Source organism: Gallinula chloropus (assembly GCF_964237585.1).
Source record: "Gallinula chloropus genome assembly, chromosome: 16".
Classification (NCBI taxonomy): domain Eukaryota; kingdom Metazoa; phylum Chordata; class Aves; order Gruiformes; family Rallidae; genus Gallinula; species Gallinula chloropus.
In genome coordinates, this window is record NC_140101.1 from 5,284,506 (window position 1) to 5,306,461 (window position 21,956).

The 21,956-nt window shown below is 40.4% G+C and overlaps 1 protein-coding gene across 1 annotated transcript in view; it reads right to left on the reverse strand.

Moving 5' to 3' along the window:
- Positions 1–21,956, reverse strand: part of GNAS (GNAS complex locus) — a 99,429-nt gene that overhangs the window by 9,490 nt on the left and 67,983 nt on the right. The window contains exons 6-7 of the mRNA XM_084271767.1: positions 2,960–3,014; positions 515–588 (exon numbers count right to left, since the gene is read on the reverse strand). Coding sequence (XP_084127893.1) covers positions 515–588; positions 2,960–3,014 — 129 coding nt within the window. The remainder of the gene's footprint in view (positions 1–514; positions 589–2,959; positions 3,015–21,956) is intronic.

Below are 21,956 nucleotides of genomic sequence, written 5' to 3' on the forward strand. Positions count from 1 at the left end.
CACCAAGACATTTGCTGAAAGAAGTATCAATGATCTAATGTCAGAAGATCTAATGTCAGCAAGACCAGGCTGATCTCAGCAGTTTTTGTTCTGGCCAAGCACTCTTTCTAACCTGGGACAGTAAAGAGAACATGCTTTTTCTGTTACTTAGATAATGTACAAAGTCTTTGGCCAAATGTTTCACTATATAAACTAGCACAGTCAAATATTTCACTCTATAAACTTTACCAATACCTTTCCTGAGGATTAAACAGACCTAAAGCATTTGTTCTTTGCAATTTAAAACAGAAGCAGAAAACTGCACACCAATTTGCATTTCTTTTTAAAGCCAGACTACTAAATTCAAAATAATGGAAAACTTGCATTGTATTAAACATCAACTTGAGAAATATAGCAGTCTCAATGTCTGTATGGTAGTCTGTCCTCCAATTCACCCTGGTGTTTGTCTGTACTGCATTAAAAAAAAAAAGAAGAAACAAAGAAAAAACAGAAGGAAAACCATGAGGATACTTACTGAAAATTTACTTTGTCCACCTGGAACTTGGTTTCAAAAATTCCTGATGTCAAAACTCTGCATCTGAGAAGATCCTAGAACACAGAGGGGAAGTCGCTGATTCAACACAGATACTTCATAATTCTACATATATCCAACAACAGCAATAAACCCCTTTTACCCAGCTGAGACCACGTGTGCTCTTCTGCAAAACCAAAATAAGAGCACACAGAGCTTAATTTAAGGTTTTGATGTTGAAAATGTGTGTGCACATGGGGGTGTGCTCAACCTGTAAAGCATGTGTATCTTCACAAGCAGGTTGTTAACTGCCAAGTGTGGAACAGAAAGGAACTTTCACAGGCCACTTGAACTGATTGTTCACAGCATCGTGGAACCATCCCTGAAGGGAAGGTGACGCATTCCCAGATCTCTCTGGGGAAGTGGCACAAAACAGGATCTTGAAAGTATCACCAAACTACTCTCAACTCCAAAAGATAAATCCCCCTCTCCCCCAAATGTTTCAGTGCTTGGATATTAAAACAATTGACTAGATTTCAGAGTTTTCCATTTTCTCCTACAAAGAACTGGCAGCTCAACCACTTAAACCTTATAAGAATTGGGGAATTGGGCTTTTCACAAATAAAATTTGAAATTTCCCATGGGGACAAAAACAACCATGAGAAGTTGTAACAATTTCAGGTTTTGTAGCTCAGAAGTGGTACGGAATCCTATTAAACCCAAATTTTTATTTACTGTGTACTGCAAAGCAGCGACAGCCATGTATGGTGCCTAGAGGGTAACTGATCTAGAAGAACCTAATTTGCACAGGCTTCAGACTGAGTACACAGTCCAAAGATAACTAACTACAAAATACTACTCTAAAGTCAAGTGAAGAGTTTAGAATTTAGGACTTCACGGTTTTGTGTTTTTCACAATGGGTCTAAGTAGCAGATAAATGGTAAAAGTTGCAGTGGACAAGATCATGTAAACAGAACAGGCTAAAAAAAAAATATGTGCACAATTAAAGGTCTGTTCTTACTGCACAGGTACCAAACTCGTTAGTCAAAGTCAAAACCACACGAAATCCAAAGGTTATACAACTCTGTTAAATCATTAAACAAAATGGCTATATTTTAACATCAGTTTTCTGATAGTAAGTTATCATTGTCCAGCTATTTTAATACTGTGATTGGAATATGTATATATTTAGACATTGTTCTGACTTGTGTTTGAAGCAGTTTGGAAAGTCAAATGCTCCAATACACATAAACAGATTTGGAAATCTGGGCTCTGTGGAGCTCTGTATCTCTAGGAACCAACACAAGTATGATGGTAAAAGAAGAAAAAAAAAAAAACAAAACCAAAACACTCATCACCTCAATGGAAAAAAAAAAAGAAAACAAAAGAAAACAAACAAAAGAAAGGGATTTGATTATTGTATGAGAGATCAGAGAAGACAATCCTGTTTTACCATATACTTGTGGGGGCTTTCAATGCAGCCAGTGGTCCTAAACAAGCACTGTAAATATTTGTGTTTGCTTCCAGCAGCAGAAGCACGTAATCATTTTACTTTAGTAACTAATGAAATACCTTAAAGTAATTCCTCTCAGTAAATTGTAAGTACTTTACTGAGTGCTATATAGTAAGTAAATACAAGTTAAACTCCTGACACCCTTCACTTCCAACATAAACCTGACTCTTCAAGTTTCAAATCTCCAAACTTGAATTATAATAACCTCATTTGTAGTGTTTTGTTTCTTGAAAACGGAATTATTTCAGGGACAAGAAAGCCTCACTTTTAAAAGAACTCAAATTTTTGAAAACATTAATAATTAATATATTCTTCAACGACTTTAAAGGATACAAACTGCTCTCTCCTCATCAGTATCATCTGCAAAAGTTCTGGGACGTTAGCATGGATTTTTGTTATTTATCCTATAGAAGTTTGCTAGATGCATTATTTATGGGCAGAAAGTCTGGAATATACACATGCTTTTACATGGGGGATTTAGTGGTAAAGATCCTCCAATTCTCTGTGACAAAATGAAAACTACAAGTCCAATTCTGATTTAAAAAAAAAAAAAATCTTCCAACAAGATTATTCTTACAAACCCTGGTTTACAGTGGGAGCCAGTGGAACTGTCAAAGATACTTTGACTTTACATCAAAAAAGCATGTGATGATTATTCAGCAAGGAGGGAAAATATTACAAATTACTCATTCTAATGGATGTTTGAGTTTTAGTGTCAGGCTTAAATCTAGGCAGATTCTCATTTCATAGTACATTTACATGTATAAACTACTCTCAATCCAAATGACAAAGCAATTTTACCTGCAATGCTAAGCAGGTACAGTAACTGGTAATACCTCTATTAGTGCCAGAAGTGGCAACTCACAAGATAGTTATCCACAAAACCAGAAAGGGCAGACAAATATCATGTAACTTCTTAATGAAAGTCCCCTTACCTGGTCAGACGGCGTATACTCATTTTGTTTGACTATGTCAATCTTGTCTAGAAAACTGGGGAGAGGAAAGAAAGAGATTTAACTTTTGATTCTCCAAGCAGACAAACTATAATGCTTTATTAACCAACAGGTTCTCAGAGAAGAGGTGCTATATTTTAACACCCTCAGATTAATGAAATGCTGAACACAACTCCATCTCTCCTCACGGGTGTGTACTAAACCCTGCATTTCCTCCCAGCACCCTGCAGAGGGCCAAAGCTGCAGCTTTATTAATCGGGAGCAGTAATTTCATTCCAACCTCCTCCTGCTCCACTCCCTCCGTTAACAAATGTACAAGTAGTTCAACTGAGGTAATTTATTGGTATAAACTGTACAATATAATCTGCTATTGCTGTAACACTAAGACAATGACTCAAGCAATCGTCCCCATGTCATTTTCCATAAAGATTAGTATTTTTCAAAACTTATTGTCACTGTGATTCTTTTACTGAAGTAAGACCCTGAACTGATTTTATTCAAAGTTCAGTTAACTGAGGGGGAATACAGATTTTTCTGGCAATTTCAGGTACCAGTATTTCTGTTTACTTTCTGGAGAAGTGGCAGCAGTAGGTGAAATAGGTGTATATATAAAAAAATATTTTACTTAAATTCAGCAGGCACTACCTAAACAGTATATCCTGGAGTCTTTAAAGTGTTTTTACCAATTAACTGGAATCTCCTAACCATCTTTCACTTCAACTGAAGAGCAAAAAATTTCAAGCAACCCATTTGTTAACTCAGTTTAGTTGTGTTACTATGAGACCCAAAGCCACAGCAGAGTAGCAGCTTCAGGATGCAGACCTTTCCTTTCAGTCCTGCTAGGAGATCTAGTAGTGCCCCTGCAGTTAACTTCACCCCTAATAGTAATGAGTAATCATAGTCTTAAAACCGATAGCCTTTAAGTTTCCTTTTAAATCCCTTTGCAGAATTGTTTTTACGAAGCAGAAGCCATACAGAAAAGGTGAGCCTTCCCTTCTGATCCCTGCACAGGTAGGCACTCCAAAGGTGCATTACCTCCAGTCACAGGCAGCAATTTAAAGGGTGGAAGAGTTAGACAAGTCCCAGATTGACAATGCAGAAATCAAACCCTCATTAAAATCAGCCAGGCCTTCCCCCCTGCTTCCCAACTGACCCCTCAAACAGGGACAGATGACCATCTTGTTCCAGAGAGAAAGAAAAGTAATTATTGTTCAGTCCAAATTAACAGAATTTAAACCACATTAAAACGTATCTTGATAAATATGCTACAAGGCAAAGTATAAAGATTTATTTCCATCAGGAAAGGTGATGTGGAAATAGCTACACAAGGATAGAATAGATGGCAGAGAGTGTACTGTAATTTGCAAGCTCGATTTTTTCATCATTTCTTCCAGGCTGTTAAACAATCTATTTTTATTTTCTTTAATCCATAGGAAAAATAATAAAGCTTTTTGTTCAGTACACAGAGGAAGTTGAATATGCACAACTATGAAATCCAATGAGTATGTGTGTTTCCACATTATTTCTCTACACAGAGCAAAGATTCAGAATCATGCAACAATTTACCAGTTGGTCGATGCTTGACAAATGTTGAGAAAATAAAACGTTAATAAAGATACCAAGGTGGTGACTACAGTGACCCAGCCTTTCTGTACTGAGTTTATCTAAGCACAACATTTCATGCAAGGTTCCGTGAGAGATGGAATTTTTAGTTTTGGGGGTTTTGTTTGTTTGTTTTGTTTTTAAACACTCTGCTAATCAGCTTAATGGATTTTGGAAACTGACAATTAGAAAATAACAACAAGATATTGCTAAAACCTGGAACTGAAAGTACAAACCTCTTACTGTTGTTTATGCAGACTATTTTTAGGCCTATGATTTCCTTGAAAAACACCAGCCACATAGGAACAGCAGTACTGTACTTGAGATGAATTCCAATAGCAATGTTCACGCCAGGTAAAACAAGTTGGAATGGAATAAACATTTCTTCTTCTCACCAAAACAAGCTCCAACATTCAGGAACGTCTGATACTCGTAACAATGCTCATTCGAGAAGGAAGCCTCTCACCCTGTGGTGGTTATCAGAAGAACTACCCTGCTTCCAGGGGTATTTTAGGTAAAACGGAGTAACGCAACACATTAAATAAAGATTTCCTCCTGTGTACATGCCTTGTCATAGAAGCCTGCTCTAGCAATTTCAGAAGGGGATAAAGACTTCTTTTTTTTTTAAAAAAAAAGGTGTTTTTTGTGGGTTTTTTTTTGTTTGGTTTTTTGGGGGGTTTTTGTTGTTTTTTTTTTTAAATAGGGATCATGCTTTCAGCTGTTCCACTGAAAAATAAATGTGTCTGTAAGGGGAAAAGCAGAAATTCGATCTGGTCGAAAACATCTAAAATAAGGAGCAACAGCAGGAGCATGAGAGTTTAGAAAGGATCAATACGCTGTGTTCAGAGACCTCCACATCAACGTTAGTCAAGACCAAATAATTTATCCAGTAAATTAATAACCAAGTCAGATGAGAACAAAGCCTAATTCAAAATAAAAACATTCAATATCATTAATTTCTATTTTTAATTCTTGTAATGCGCTACCCAAAACACCAGTGAGGCCATTTCAGTGTTACTCGGTGTGCTGAAATCACTGCTGTTATAGATCGTTCTGAGTCTACTGGAGATACACCCATCTGCTATGTCAGCACTGAGTTTCACAGGGAGAAAGAAAAGCGACCTCGGTGAAATAATTCAAATAAAACTGTCAAACCATGAAACCAAATTTTATACTGTGAGTAAGTCTGCTACCAAGATATAAAGTCAGGTTTCTTCCGTAAAATTTCTCCCAAAGATTATATGGGAAAGCTATTTTCCAGAAAGCAAGTAATTCATTCAGTATCGTTGCCAATTCTCACTTAGGGCCAAATTCTGGACGTGACTAAATCAGAGGATCAGTCATTGCTCTGCAAAATACCGTCACTTAGCAATAAGGCACTTTTTCCTGTGTTTTATAATGTAGATATTGCTCTGACACGTTAAAAAAAACAACCAACCAAAAACAAAAACCCAAACAAAGCCAATCAAACCAAAACAAACAAACAAAAAAAAGAGACTTTAGGTCATTTGTAGTCAGCAATATTGGAAGAGCATCTCAAGGACAGCAGCAGATGTGTCCCTGGGATATTAAAATGAAAGATATTAAGAAAAATTTAAAACCATCTGAAATAAAAAATGTGTGATCTTTGTCAAGAAGTGTCATTAATTTTAGGGGGTGCACTTCAGAGGCAGACTTCATCATAGAGACACACACAGCAGCTTTCCTTAGCTCCTGCCTGACAAAGGAATTAAGTCATACACGTATCCCCAATTATTTCCACATTTTTAATAAGCCTATTATGTCAAAACCATGCCACAGTTTTCAGATCAAGGTATGTGCCAGTTCCTGATTTAGTCTGGAGCTCTCTCATACCGAGAGAAATGCTTTATCCCTACGTGGGGGAATTTCCTGAATGAACAATGCTGCTGCCAGACCAAGAACTGCAGCCTGCACTCATTCTTCTCCACTGGAGAGGTGCAGAGCCTATTAAATCCCCTACCACAAGAAACACCAGGACTGTAGGGTTTGGGGAAGAATGGGGAGGGGGAGACCAGAGCGCCTTTCCCTGAGCATTTCCTGACAAGTCTTTTCAGTAAACACTAACTTGAAATTTTCCTCTTTGCAAGCTGATGAAATGGTTGACAGACAGGAACTTTTTTTTCCTTTGTGAAGAAGAGGTTTTCAGTCTAGAACAGCGCTGGAAAGGCCTCTTCAAACTGACAGCACGCCTGTATTTAAAGAGCTTTATTTCCATCAGATTTTTTTTTTTGTCAAGTCACAACCTGAATTTGTATACAAAACGTTGCTCTCAAAAGAGGTATTAAGATCTCATCTTTACTGTCAGTACCACACTGTAAATCACGAATTCAAACATTGGATCCCAACTAAATACAGTGTTTGTAACTTACAGCCCTCAACAGCAGTACTGGAACTCTGTATTTATGAAGTTTCTTGCCCAAGAAAGCCTCAGGGTGTTTTACAGACAGTAAACCTGCCTGCCTCCATTCGTGCTGCATTTCCTGCTTCTACCTTCGCATCCTGAAACGCACACCTTACCTTAACCTGATTTTAACAGTAGGGAACAATCAAGGTACACAGGGAGTACGTTAATCGCCCAGCGTCCCTTGAGTCAGTGGAAATGGAATTTTCATTTCCTCTGAGTCATGCGTTTTTATCAAGATATTACTAAGAATTAACCAGAATATTACTAAGAATTATCAACATTTTACTAAGAATTAAAGTTCTTTTTACCCCAATCACCTCTAAAACAGTCGTTACAACTCAGGTTTCTATGTCCGAAAAGAAATCAGTATTTCTTTACTGACCGTCCTAAAGACCAAAGTGTGCAAATGCCCAGCAGACTTTCATTTATTTATCTATTCCCTCTCAGGACTACAAAACTAACTCAAAGCTCCCTAAAGTAGTTTTAAGCTGAAATTTAATTCAACATTAACAGTTTTTATAAACAAGAGTGTATTTTTTTATTTCTCAGAACAGATCATGCCCTTCTACTTTACTCCCTTTTAAGTCCTTGCCATAATCCATTAGGTTATTCAGCAGCAGCTTTCTAAAAGCTCAACAGTTAACTGTTTGGTGAAGTCTCTCTTCAGCTATTTTGTCTGTGCTGAAGCCGGAGTCACGGGATTAGTATAAAGATACAATACTCTCTTTGAAGGGGGATTGGAGCAGAGATACGTATGATGTATGTACACCGGGACACTGCTAGACTTTTTGTTTCGCTTTTAAAGATACATTGGTATTTTCTAGGATTTGGAAAGATGGAGTTTTTACTGTTAAGGTGGCCACAGAACTGTAAAAATATTCAGAAAGGCGCGGCTCTTTTGTCCCCATAAACAAAGCTAGATAAGGGGAGAGAAAAAAATTCCATCAAAACCCTTGCTATTTCTTTAACTACTTAACAAAGAAAATTAAGAAAATAAAAAGCCTTTAGAGACAGGCACATAGAGATGGTATAAATACAGTAGATAGTGACAAAAATTACTGGTATAATTATGAAAGCACTATATTGCACGTAAAGACATCTCTAAAACATCTCACATGCGATACTCCCATCATGAAATCCGGCATGTCTGTTCTCAGGGATTAGGACCCCATTCAAAACCCCACTTATACTGGAAATAAACTTCAAAATGTAGTATAAGACTTGAACAGAAGTAAATCCAGGCGTAACTCTTTAGAAAAGTTCCCTAAGAAGTTGCAAATAATATTTTTTATTTCCAATTTCAAGTCAACAGATAAGGAAATGACAATAACCAAAGTAGCAAGTCCCACAAGAAGATTTAAGACAGCTCCAAAGCTCAGGGTTGAGTTCTAGACAGTATTAACGCGTGCAAATCCCAGAAGAGTGATGGGGCGGGCGGCCCGGCTGTAGCTGCAGGAGAACCTCGCGGCATTCCAGCCGCTTGGAGGCGAAGGGGCACCATGGCTCTAATTTTGAAGCAAATAATGAGAAAGCTGAAAAGTATGACTCCATATATTTGGAATCATCTTGTGGTAATCAAGGTTACAGTTCCTTATATGGTGTGGAGAACATGAAGCACACACAAAAACCAGAATATTAAAACTAGGGGGTACAAAGAACCGTGACTCTTGAAACCCCCTCCCCTGCCCCGAGCGCGGCCCAGCAGCCAGGCAGCAAAACCCCCTTATTTTTGTGTTGCCATGAAATACAAACCCTGCCCTCAAAACAAGGCTGGTTACGCACCCTGCTTCCTAAATGGCATAATTAAAAGAGTGTAATCTGCTGGGAGGCCGTGGGGCATGAATGAATGTTAGACAAAATCCAGCAGAAGGCAAACCGTCCCGTCAAAACTTGCTAGGGATTGAGAAGAGAAACAGGGAAAAGGTAGGAGAAAAAGGAAAAAAAAAATAATTATCTATTTAAAGAGGTTGTAGTTGTCTTTTTTTTCTTTCCTCTGCCTGTCTAAAGTTAGTCTGGCTTAGAGGATGCACTAACTTTCCCAATCAGTTTTACATTACAGCACAAGTCCAGAAATAGCTCCCAGCCGCCTTGGCCTCTAGCACGGTTGCCATGACAATGGAACCACAGTGCTATAAATAGCTCATCAGCACCAAATCTTGTGAGACACATCTGGAACGGGGCCAGCTCGGCCCCGGCCTGACAAATAAAAATAGGCACAGGCAGTTTCAAAGGCTGGAAAGGTACAATGCGGCTGAGCTTGTGCAGAGCGGCGGGCAGGGAAACAGGTTTGATGGCTGGTTAGCATGAGATTTATTTGATAGGAGATGGGGAAAAGTATAAAAGTTACTTTATTGCATGCTAAACAGTCAGCCTTTCTCTAAGGTCTATTTTTCTTTCTTTTCCCCTAGTCCGCAGCAAAACCGTACTGCTTTTGAAACCGTAACAATGCAGCCTTTGCCCAGGAGACCATTAAAACAAGAAAAAAACAGCAGAAAAGACATCTTCAGAACTTCCCCCTCTAACTATTTCTGGACATTTTTGGCTCCGGGGTATTTAAGTGCTCCCACAAGCCTGACAGGCGCCCTGGTGGGATCCTGCAGGGCTGGATGGGGGGCTGCTCCCGCAGTGCCTCCACCAGCCTGGAACTGGATGGGACAGAACGGGCTTCCCCGAGGCCTCTGCCAGGCTGCCGCCATGGCTGCTCTCCTCACTGCACCCTCACCATCGCTGCTTCCGAACCTCACCAGGGACGAAACTACGGCCGTGGATTGTGCCGAGGTGACAAACCAGCCGTGTCTGAGCTCAGGCCAGGGGTTCAGCAGTCACGGCACAGCCCAGCTGCCTTCCAGCGGCTCTGCTTGACAAAACTGCCTTTTGAGCAAGCGTTTTCCTTCGCTTAGTGCGTGAGAAAACATCGTATTTTTAGCACAGACTCTTGATCAACCCATTCAATTACATCCAAATTATCTGTGTGGGAACAGAATGTTATGTCAAAAATGTTATTCAGTATATTTGTCAATATTACGCAACAGAAGACATTTGTATAATCAGGAGATTCAATATTTTCCACAGCATATGAAAGCAACAGTTCAGGAATCAGACTGAAGTTGTAAAGACTTTGCTATTTCACAGACGCTGGAAATAGTAGTCAGCATGATATAACACAGCAAATACCACTCCCAAAATACAAAAACCTTACTTGCTCTATCAAAACCCAATAGAGAGTACAGATGGTAATCAAAAAACCTGCAACTATAATAAGCATTTAAGCCACAGCAAAAGATCTGCTCTGTGCCACAAAGGCACAGTGCACGCGCTCCACACAAACTGCACCATCAGCCCACAGGATTCCTTTAGGTCCCTACGTGGATATTTTCATTTCTAAAAATTGTAGAGTAACTTCCATCCAGGCTGAAAGCTGTATGTAAACTTCCCTCCCCTTCCCCCTTCCTTTCACCACATCCAGTTTGCTCATTTGCCATCTGAACAACGTATGTTTCAGAGAACAGCTTTTTACAGAAGTATTTTGGAAAACATACTTTGTAACATGCAATGCAAGCTTGTTGTTAAACTATTCCAAGTTAGTTTAAGAGCCTAAAACAAACGGCATTTTTTGAATTTAAATTACATATAAAAGAACTACACATATAGCCTTTTTTCCTTAGGAAAGCAATTAATAAAATATTATGAGATGGCCTTTTCTGGCTCACATGACGAGCAAACTTTACAGTTTTGCCTGGGAGAAAGATGGGATGCAGAGGGTCGCAGCGCAGAAAACCTGCAAGATAACCCAAACCTGGCCAGCACTCCTGTCCGTCCTTGTAACACCCCCAGAATGCCTGCCAGATCCCCTCTGCCAGTAACTCGTCACCTCGCCCTGCTTACAGATCCCTCCTCCTCCTCCAGCGATGGCTTTGGAGGGATGCAGATCATTCGTGCTCCTTCATGCTTCCCTGACCAGGGCACACTTCATGCCCAACATTACCCAGGACCATACTCGATGACCAGCTTTAAAATGAAACCCGTCCCACACAGCTTCCCCTCCCCCCCCCACCAGACACAAGCCCCAAACACTCAAGGCTGCTCCAGCTGCCTTCACTCCTACTTTGCAAACTTGCACAAAGGTATTTTCACACTCTCACCACTACCAAAACAGAGCGATTAAAAACAACTCAGTACCGCGTGCCTCCGAGGCTCACTCCGCAATACAAGCCTGTATATGTCGAATAACTGCAGACCAGCCCCTCACCCCGCCCCAGAAAATTACTTTGCTATGCCAGGAAGGAACGTAAACTGAATCAAGGCCAAGGCTGGGCACAGAAATGAAAGGTAACGGTACAGATGAGATCACTACGTCGGGATCTGATTCCAGGGCAAGCCTGGGGCGGGAACATGGTGTGAGTGAATGGGGAGGAACATGGTGTAATCCCTATGAACTTTTTTTTTCAGTAGGCTGTAAAAGATGACAAAAACCATGGGAAAAGGTGAAGCAATTAAACATTCACATAACAAAAGGTTTTACTTCACTTTGCTTACTGGCCCTCTTCTCCAACTCAAGTGTGGCTGGCTGATTGTGAACTCCTCTCCCAGCCTGCTACCTCTTAAATATCCACATTCTTGATTATTTTTTGCCATGCCTGTTTTCTGGAAGGTTGAGAAAGGTCTACATCGATAAACAAGGTCAGCTACCAACATAATGGGATCACTGGCTGCATCACTCCGCTCTGTGGTGGTTGAACTTTGAGGAAAACTTTATTTATATCAATCGGGTGCAATGGAGATCTTAGATGCATTTAAGAATACTGGCCGCTAACTTAGTCTAAGGAGACTGATTAGGCAAAGATATTTAGGCAAACAACCCAATACAAATAATTTTTAAAGGAATTAAAGAGGACCTCTACAGAATAGAAATCTGTATGAAACTCTTCCAACGTCTTTGGGTTCCAATCAGGAACTGAATGCTTGCTTCAATTTCAGATGCATTTTTTAACACGGCAACAACCTATGCATTTTATAAGTCTACATGTATGTCCCCTACCATAGGCTGCCCTGAGCCTTCAGAACAGGTGAACCTAATGGGATATCCTTTCATTGTGTTTCAACAAGTGTTCATATGAACCTTGTCCCCATGGTCTTTAGCTCCCTCCTGTGCCATCACATCAACAGAATTGCTTTCAGCTGGTAAAGATCATTGTGTATATATCATTTTAAAATTGCATTATTCTCACACAATTAGTGACATCACTAATAAACGTAGTAAAAATTATGTCAATAACTGAAGATGTCAATGAAAGTGTACCCCTCAATGACTGGGACCAAATAACATAGCCAGAAAGTGAAACAAAAACCAACCAAGAAAACAACCACCAAAGAGCTAAATCCAAAGCAGGAATAAAACTATACTGACAGCGACAAAAGCTTTAGAAGCATTATTTATTGGCATTTGCACCATGCTATTCAGATGATAAAAAATTAGTAAACTCGTATTTCATACTTGTTTCTGTAATTTGAAGAAACTGAACTAGCTGCAAAAATGGACATTTCAAAGGCTCAGACAGATCCTACGCCTTTCAGCCTGTGTGTGGGCTGTATAACATAACCCCAACCACGGAGAACGCAGAACCAGGCACTTCCCCAATGGTGAGCTGAAAAAAGGGCAAAATAATTTTTAACAGAAATTTCAGACAGAGGTAGGTGGAGCCGACATGGCCTCACGTGATAGCAAAGGAATTCTGATCCCAGGACTGAGCTTCCTCAGGAACCAGGGAAGCAGGGGCATCTTAGGGAAAGAATTGAGGCCCACACAAGCCAGAGACAACAGGAGGTCAAAGTGCTGCTGGGTTTTGAGCAGAATGGCAGGGAGGACCTCACAGCCTTATTTAAATACACTTGTACAAAGAGCTGCTGGGAAACAGTTCACGTGTATTTAACATGCAAGAATACAAATTCAACACGGGAGTATCACCTACTTAGACACCATCTTGACTGAGATTTTTGTTCAGTATTTTAGGATGTTAGGTTCCTTTCCAAAAACACAGTAACTCTGACTGCTATGCTGCCCATAGGACACTCGGATCTTTCATTGTTTTTCTGCCAGCGTCATGCCTGATGCTTGCTGCAGGCACTCGGGGCTGGCATGGCAGTCGGTGTCTTCTACCTGTCAATACCTGTTTGGGAGCCGGCAGTTTAAACAACTCAGAGCAGCTCACATTTCTGTTTTTGCTGTTCTCTGAGGCTTGCTCCTCTTTTTTCAAAAGTTCTTTTTCTAACTTGGGAAAAGCAACTCCAGGCGTCTGTAAAAGGAGGCACACAACCAGGCAGGCAGCATTGAAAGTGTCTGCAAAGAACACACCTCTCATTCGAAAGTGAGTCATTATCTAAAGTTCTTATTCTTTAAAAGATTTGCTTGATTGTGAAATTTAATATTGGACATACTTAAAAAAAGTAATTTTAAAATGAGAAAGCGATATGGAGCTACAACAGCAATTCCGTATTGTTAATTTTGAGCAGTACATTGACATTAATCTTTGGCTACTGTGCAAAGCATTGCCCGCAAATACAGGTTTCTCTATTCTTCTGCCATACAATAAAATGAAGAAGTCCAATTGAAGTGCTTGTCTCTCCCTGGTACACATTCCATTCAGGCAGACAAAAGGAGCAAGAAATCAATCTTGAAGCCAAATTCAAAAAGTCAAACAATAAAGGTGAACATACTGCTTCTGTGGGAAAGCCACTCACAGGGAGTGACCATGTTCCTCAAAAAGCACAGCCCTCTTTTATCCTCACAGAAATTTAACATATCAAACAAAAAGAACCATCAATCAGCCAGTTTCATGAGTTTGCTCTTTGCTTAGGTTTTCGTTGTTCTTAAAAGGAAAATCTTACACAGAGCCTCCACCTTCGCTTACTCCCATGGTGTTTGCAGTAACATCGATACGTGGTTATTGACTACGCAGTATCTCCCCAAACTGCATTTGCATATTTAGTGCTTTGAAGCTTACAATTAAAACAGACACCTCACAGAAGACTCTGGCTTTGCAAGGGCTCACAAACAGCACTAATTTAGCTTGTGACACGATACGCTGCTTTAGAATCTTTTAAATAAAACATTTAAGTCCTTTCCCCTTCTCTTCCCCACTGACCTGCTAACTTAACTCAACTTTCCTGAAGCAGAATTTTAATTGCTATAAAAATCTCACCTCTCAAAACAGGAGACTGGCTATCAAAGGCCTTAAAAATAGTATTAATCATTCAAACATTTGTAAAACAGATGATAGGATACACTTTAAATTTGCAAAATGTATTTAAACATTTGCAAAGCGTATTTTTCACGCTGGACTTTTCTAAACTGTGTTCTTTTAAGACTAAAGGAACAGAGAATTTAGACTGAAGCGTGCACAGGAAAAGTAAAATCCCTGACAAGGCACAACCTTAGCCTGTTTCTCAGCCAAGAGTCATGTCTGCGGGTTTCAGTACAGTGAGGTTTTCTATCCCAGTTCCCCGACTCAAGACGATCAGCCAGGTGCTGCGCAAGACGGAACCGAGACAGGACTGGGGTGTGAGGAGATGCATGTGGGGCACGGACGTGCATGAGAGAAGAATTGTTGGACAAGTGCACAGGAAAAAGGAGGTGAAATTTTGAATGGACTTTTAAAATCCCTTATTCTCCAAGACAATGTTAAAATGAGGAAGTAGTAATACAGCAGCTACAGGTAGAATTAGTTCTTTTAAACTAGATTTATTAACTCAACTTATTAGTTATAGAAAACTGTTGCAATCACCTAAACAGTTACTAAATATATTATTCATAAAACATAATTGTTTCAGCATTGTAACTTTAAAAAACATCAACAGGAGAACGGATAGCTCTGTTCTGAAACAGAACTCACACTGAGAAGAATATTAAGGTTCAGGAGGTACTAAAGGTGACACATGCACTGTCCCTGCAACCTCAGCATCCTCACTGGCCTCTGTGTCTGCAGGCTGTACAGAGAGAGGCCAAGGACTGGGAAAGCCCGGGTAGGGAGTTGTCTCCCACAGCCCCATCCTTCTCTTCTGACACGGGTCTCTGTGCTCCCAGGCAGTGCCAGAGCCTCAACCACAAACCACCTTCCAACTGAGGATGAGGAGAATGTCTGCGCTGAGGTATACTGTACAAAGCTCTGCTAAATTTAAGTTACCACCATGTTCCCTGGCAAGTTTAACTTTAACCCCATCCACCCCCCTTTTCTCAGGGAGTGGGGGGAAGGAGAAAGGAGGAAGAGATTCTAGCCATTACAGTTGTGAAGCAAGTATAAAATGATGCAGTAAGTTCTGCCTAAGCAGGTAGCATGAAACAAACATGGGGAGAGGTGGAAAAGAATTTCACTCAGCAGGCATTCATTCTGAAACTCCAGTGATGCTGGTTTATGCTTTTTTATTTTATTACACTGAAAAGCAAATATCACAAAGCTATGAATAACAACTCATTTTCGCACTACAAGTGGGTGGACTCTCTCACACACACGGTCAATCACAACCGGGCAGCAGGGAATCTTAGGGAAAGAAAAGCCAAACTCAAGAGCCCAGGTTCCAGGAAATTTCCAAATTCCACTGGATGACTAAAAGCCCCGAGAGTCCAGAGGACACACACATCCTGACTATCTCTGTCTGCAGAGGGCAGTGTCTCATGTTTGCATTTTAAATGGCTGAAACCCTAAACCTAAATTATTTATTAACAGCTTAAAATTTTCCTCTTCTACACAAAAGGAGCATCTTAAGAGTCTGAGGAGAAGCACTGAACTAAAACAGACACTAAAAATCATGGGTGGACTTGCTGCAGTGGGAAGGATGAGAAGGGATTTTAGGTGGTATTTCTGTTTCCCAAATGGAGTGTATATTCCCACCTGAACAGACGTTAAGGGGTTCAGAACCCAGATGGGGCTTCGGCCACCCTCACAGAGCTCTGCTCGATATCCAAGCCAAGTGTTTGCACAAAGACATAAACCCAGCAACCTTCTTATAAAGTCATAATGCAAAGAAGCACTAAAGGATGTGCAGCACCCTTCTGCGTTGCAGTCTTGGTTCGTGGGTATCTGACATTCACATCCCACAGATCTGGCAATAAATGAGCAATTCAAAGCTGTGTGAGGAAGCAGAGACATGTGGCAGTTCCAGAGGAACAACTGTGACTCAGCTGCAGCCTGGACAGGCTCACCTATAGCTCTGATACCTGTAATGAGGAACTCTGTGATTGAAGGGTACTGAAGACAATTCCAGGATTTCCATTTGTTCTGCATTACTATAATTAGAGTTTCCGGATCATGGTTCACACTCAAATCAGCAGCAAGGAATGTAAGGTGGAAGAGACTCAGACCAGACAGGTCAGATAGGGAGAAAGTCTGCAGTGAAAGCTCAATGGTTCTGGTGAAAAGGAGGTGTGTTCTTACATTGCTTACACCGTATCAGGTGCTAACACGTACACCATCTATAAACATAACCATATGTGAAACACAGCTTTTATCACACTATGGTTTTTAAACTCCACTTCCCCTACTCAGCAGCAAATTATTAGACTTACCACAAAAAAGGGTGCCTAAGCACAGCAACTGATATATTACACAGATCACTAAATATAGCCATTCTGCTTTCCTCTCTGTTTTCCAGCCTAAGACATTTTTGCAGCAGCTTGAACACAAGAGTTGCCCTGCATTTGATTGTGATGCTTGAAACTAGTGAGAGGTGCAGAGCTCTCAATATGGCACTTTTCTCTCACCCCATCCCACCCACGTTTCCATCCTACAGCTCCAGCTCGTAAAACTACAGCTCTCTTCTCTGTATAAATGCACACACACAGGAAGTCCGAGGAACAGCCTGCCAAAAAGCAGATGAGAAAATTAAAAAAGATCTGAGATGCTAATAAGCCATGCCAGAATCATACACTGCATCGAAAGACTGCTTCAGGGGAACACCATGGGAGGACTTCTGCAGATAAGCATGTCCTTTATTTTCATTAAAAAAGAAGAAAAATTCCCTCCTTTGAACCCACTTCCATTTGAGAGACCTACATTTTATTAATACCTCTTATGATTCTCTGTCTCTTTGCTTAAAGACAATAGGGAAGAAAAATAAATAAAGGCAGATATAATTTACATTCGGGTCACTGACTTTCTTGATTGTGGCTCCAAACACCGAGGCTTTACAAAGGAAAAAGCCAGCCACCCAAGGCCCATGCTGCTCTGCAGGAGAACTTCCTCCTGTTGCCTAGATTTTCATGGGTGCTTAGTGGTGTTACTGTCAAAAGGTATCCCAAGGAAGGAAAAGAAAAAAGGCTTCAGTTAACATCACAATTGGAAAAAAGCAACTTTTCTAATGCATTACGGATTTCTAGGTAAGTATGCAAGGAAACTGCCATAGGCATGTATGTGTCCAAGTACTTAGAGTAAAAATCTGTTTTAGTTTTCTGCATGTCTAGCATTAATCCATTATGATGCTTTGTGGTATGGATGTTAGGAATAAATATGGAACAGTTCAGAATTTAAAAGATACACTATTTAAACGTGGATACTACAATCCCATCCGCCCTGTAATCCATACAAGGATAAAAGTAGCACATGCTTGTGCAGATTCTGGTAATTACAGAGTTGTGTTTCAAAAAAACACAATGTTTCATACAATGTAAACATGGTAATTGTCACTTTATCTCACAATCTACACTGTGATTTCAATTATGCACAACAAAGAGACTGCTCATGAGAACTGAGCCGAGAGGGTAAATTGCACCCCTCAATAATAGTAACAAACCTGTGTTCACTAGTGGTTGTTTGTTTGTTTGTTTTTAGAAGGTATTTGTTAGGTTGTTATAAACACCTCTTCCAGACTACTGAAAAAAGAAAAATGTCCTGGGTGCGGCACTGATCTTTCATTTGTAAGACTTGTCTTGAGTTTCATACTCTTTACAGCCACGTGACTTTATCAGAAAACCACAGCACACAATTTCGGCATAATTAGCAGGACCTTCTTAAATACAGCCCGGAAGAAAGCTCTGAAGGAAACAAACACATTTCACATCATTAGGGAAAGTCAGAGCTGAAATGGAGGTACCAGCCTCTGCACACAACAGCAGAAATCCTACCTATTTTTAGCTCACAATTCCAATAAGAAAACAGCTTGGAGTCTAATGAAAATATCTTGGTGACAAATTTAATGGACTGAACACTAAAGTTACTATTTTTAAGTAACATTTCTAATTATCTTTCAAAACAAGAAGCAATTAAGCAGCAGTGAAGCTACGGCTTCCCAACCATCTCCTAAGGCTTGGCTCCAATCTGACTGAAACTGGGAAATGGCTCAACACCTTTCTGATCCTAAAAACTGGTTGAGGGCCAGGCTCGGGGTTTGACTGCGTTTGTTGAGGTTGTTTTGGTTTTGTTCTTTTAGTCTAATGAACACAGTTCTGCTTTGACCCTTCCAGTCCTGCCTGGCCCTGTTTTTCCCAGCCCATTCCCCTATTGTCCTCCTTACACGCAGGGAATGTCTCGGTGCAGCCGCACAATTCGCAAGCCACCCATGTGAGAAGAAGGTGGAATGGAAAACAGAAATGGAGCTCATAGCATCTGAAGAGAGCTGGTAAAAACAATAAATGACAACAGCTTGGATCAGAATAGTTCAGCTCCATGGAGAGGTGGACAATGCCGTACTCCAGAGGCAATGGTGAAGGGTCAAGAGTCTTGCCTAGCAGAGATCCAAGAGAGCACTGAGGAAATCGCAACATGGAGCATGCCAGTATTTGCAAATTTATTGAACAAGCCACCTAAGTCACAACAAACTGAGTTACTATCTGACACCTTCTCCAAATATTTTTTAAAAATAGACACTTTAACTACTGGGTCCCTTGATAACATGCTGACAAGAGTATTTCATACCTGTAACCTCACCTAAGACTATTTCACACTTCATACATACCACACACATTATCGTTGAAACAAAATTTTAACAATGGGGTTGAGAATTAGAAAATACCCAGATAACGTACCAATACACATCCTTCACTCATTTGATTTCACTGAAAACCTTATGCTATCCAAATTCATCCAAAGGTTTTTGCAGATGTCACCTTTTATATTCTTCTTGAAGAAAGATTACAACACCAATTTACAAATGGGGGAACTAAGTTTCACCCAAATCTGGCCTTTGGTAACAAAATGTGAATCCTAGAGCAGTTCAGCTCCACGTTAACAGAGGTTAACGAGTCCTCCAGCAGAAATGGGGAAAAGTCATCATTTGAGCTGGACTAAGAAGAACTGAGACTGTACACCTTACCTGCAAAATCTGCTCTTCACGGCACACACACCGAGAGACAAAGCTCAAGTAAAGGCCAAAATGAAATAACAGATCAGTGACTTGACCAAGATTGAGTCTCAAGAGTGAACCTATTTGATGAAAGACTATCCAGAGAACATCCAGACTCTGTATGAAGCCATGTACAAAGGTTGCCTTGCCAGATACAAAGCATCAAGATGCCTAATTATTCCAAACTGTCCCTGATCTTGTAACATCATAAATCCTACTGAGTAATCAAAATCCAACTGAGATGCCTTAACAGCAAAAGTGGTAGACAGTGTGTTCCTCAGTAACTTTACCAGTATTACCAATATAATATTGCAATATAAAGGGGAGGGGGCAAAAGGCAAATTAACGTAATTTATAGAGATTTTGTGTATATATTGCTATTTAATTTATTTATAGAAATTAATTTGGCTGCAGAAGGTTTTATTAATTTTTAAATTGTGGACCCACAAATCCTTTGGCAAAATGCACAGAGCACTATCCCTCCACCTGAACTGGGCTGGCTGCAGCTCCTTTGGCAGACCCTCCTCGGCTGCAGCAGCCTTGACAGAAATAGCCCTCGCTGGCTTTTCCTGGGCTGCAGATCACATAAGCCCTCTGGGGGAAGGGGAGCCTTGCAGAGTACTCAAGGTACTTTACAGCCTTCACAGAAAACGTACTGGGCAGCCAATATATTTCAAGTGTAAATTACCATCCAGACACTGAACACCCTCCCTTGCATAATGAATACACTACACTCTAGCTTTATTGCTGGGTATCTTTCTCAGAGACTTAATTAGTATAGCACAATACAAATGTAGTTAACACAGAATTATATTTAACTATAGCCACTAATTTTAATGTTTCGGCAACAAAAATCAATGTATAATACACTCCAGAGTCATCAGTGAAAAATGGTATTTCAGATTACAAAACCTATCAATGACATCCTGCCTACTAATTATTCCTAAACACATGTGAAATCACCTAGTGAATAAATGGAAAGAAATTGCAATTCAGCCATGTACTATAAAAAAAAAAGATACCTAAAGAATAGTTAAGTTCAGTTCAGTCTGATAAACCTGTTTACCTAGCATGAGCTTAACGTATTTTTCATTTTCGGTCTGCCCCCTCTTGAAGGAAGGATTTCATGACCATGTTTCTCTGCATGCAAGCACATGGTCTCAATAAACTTTTGAGCCTGCTGGTAAATTTATACCAAATGTACTGCAGACATCTCTGTCAGGGGTCTCTCAAAAGAATAAATTCAGCAACACCTGTGAATGCAGGCAAGCACCCAGACAAAAGAAATTCAAATTTAAGTCCCCAGTGAAAGAAAGTCTTTGGTGTTTTATCAAACACTGGAGTTCATAGAAGAGGAAAAGGAATGAGAGAACATGCAAGTCAACAGCATCAAGTGCTCCCTCTCCCTGGGAACGGCAGTGATGTATTTGCAATGTTTCAGCCCAGGGAATAATTGGGAATCGAACCTGGAGCTTTCACACTGTACCAGCAAATGCACTGGCCTCATTTCATCCACGTATCAGAAATTTTCTGTTGCCTCCAATCTTTTGGAACACTGTTGCTTTTAATTCCTTTTTTAAAGCAAATCTGTAATGAGCTTTTACAGTATCTTTTTAGGTCTTAGTTTATCAGTATTCCCCTGTCATCTAATCTCGAAACGTTCCTTTTCTGCAGCAATAGAGCACGAGCAATAAGAGCTCTCATAAAAAACCCCAACAACCCATGCCCCAAAAACTGTCATGCTTGCTGATGGCAAACATCAGAAATAGCAGATCCCAAGGTCAGGCACAAAGTTCCAGCAACTACTCAGCTCACCAAGGTGAGTAAATGGCAAAATCCCCCAAATCCCAGTCACACCTGGCTCCAGGGTTGCTGCTCTGGGAGCGCCCGGGGAAGCACAGCAGTTCAGCAAGGCATTTCCTGCTGCAGCAGCAGTTCCTGTAGCTTCCACTGCTGCAGCCAGACCCCAGGGGTCCCCCCTTGCAAGGACCCTGCAGCCAGTCCAGCACTGCACGCGCTGCCCACCAAATCCACCCAGAGAACCCAAGTCTGGCTGTTAATCAGGTAATGCAAAAATGATGCAATCAACGCCGTGCTCTCTGGTTTCCTCAAGCATTTATTTATAGCTTGTCCTGTATGTTCCACCCGCAGATCTTCCTCCTGAGGAAGGATTCCTAGGTGAAGGCAGCTCCAGCCCTTATGGAAGGCTCTTCCCCTTGTTCTGTATCATCTTGAATTGTTCAAACTGCAGGTCAAAGCTTTTGCAGTTTGCACAAAGCATGGCAGGAAAGGGTGAGTGAAAACTAATTCTCAAGACCTAAGTTGCTCTGACTGACTCTCACCACTTGACAACTACAGGTTATACACTACTACTAATCCAAGAACACTACAGACTACTATATAAGTCCGATACAAATAATTCAAGATGTTGTTTTCTCTAGTTTTGTAATAAAGTTATGGGAATTTAACAATAAAACTAAACACTTTAAAAACTAATGGATAAAACAATAAATACAGAAGTCTGGTACATCCTAAGTGTGTAAAAACCTTACAGAGTTTGCAATAAGACAACTCCTCTTACTTTAACTTTTCATCCTACGTAATTCATTGTAACACACAGAC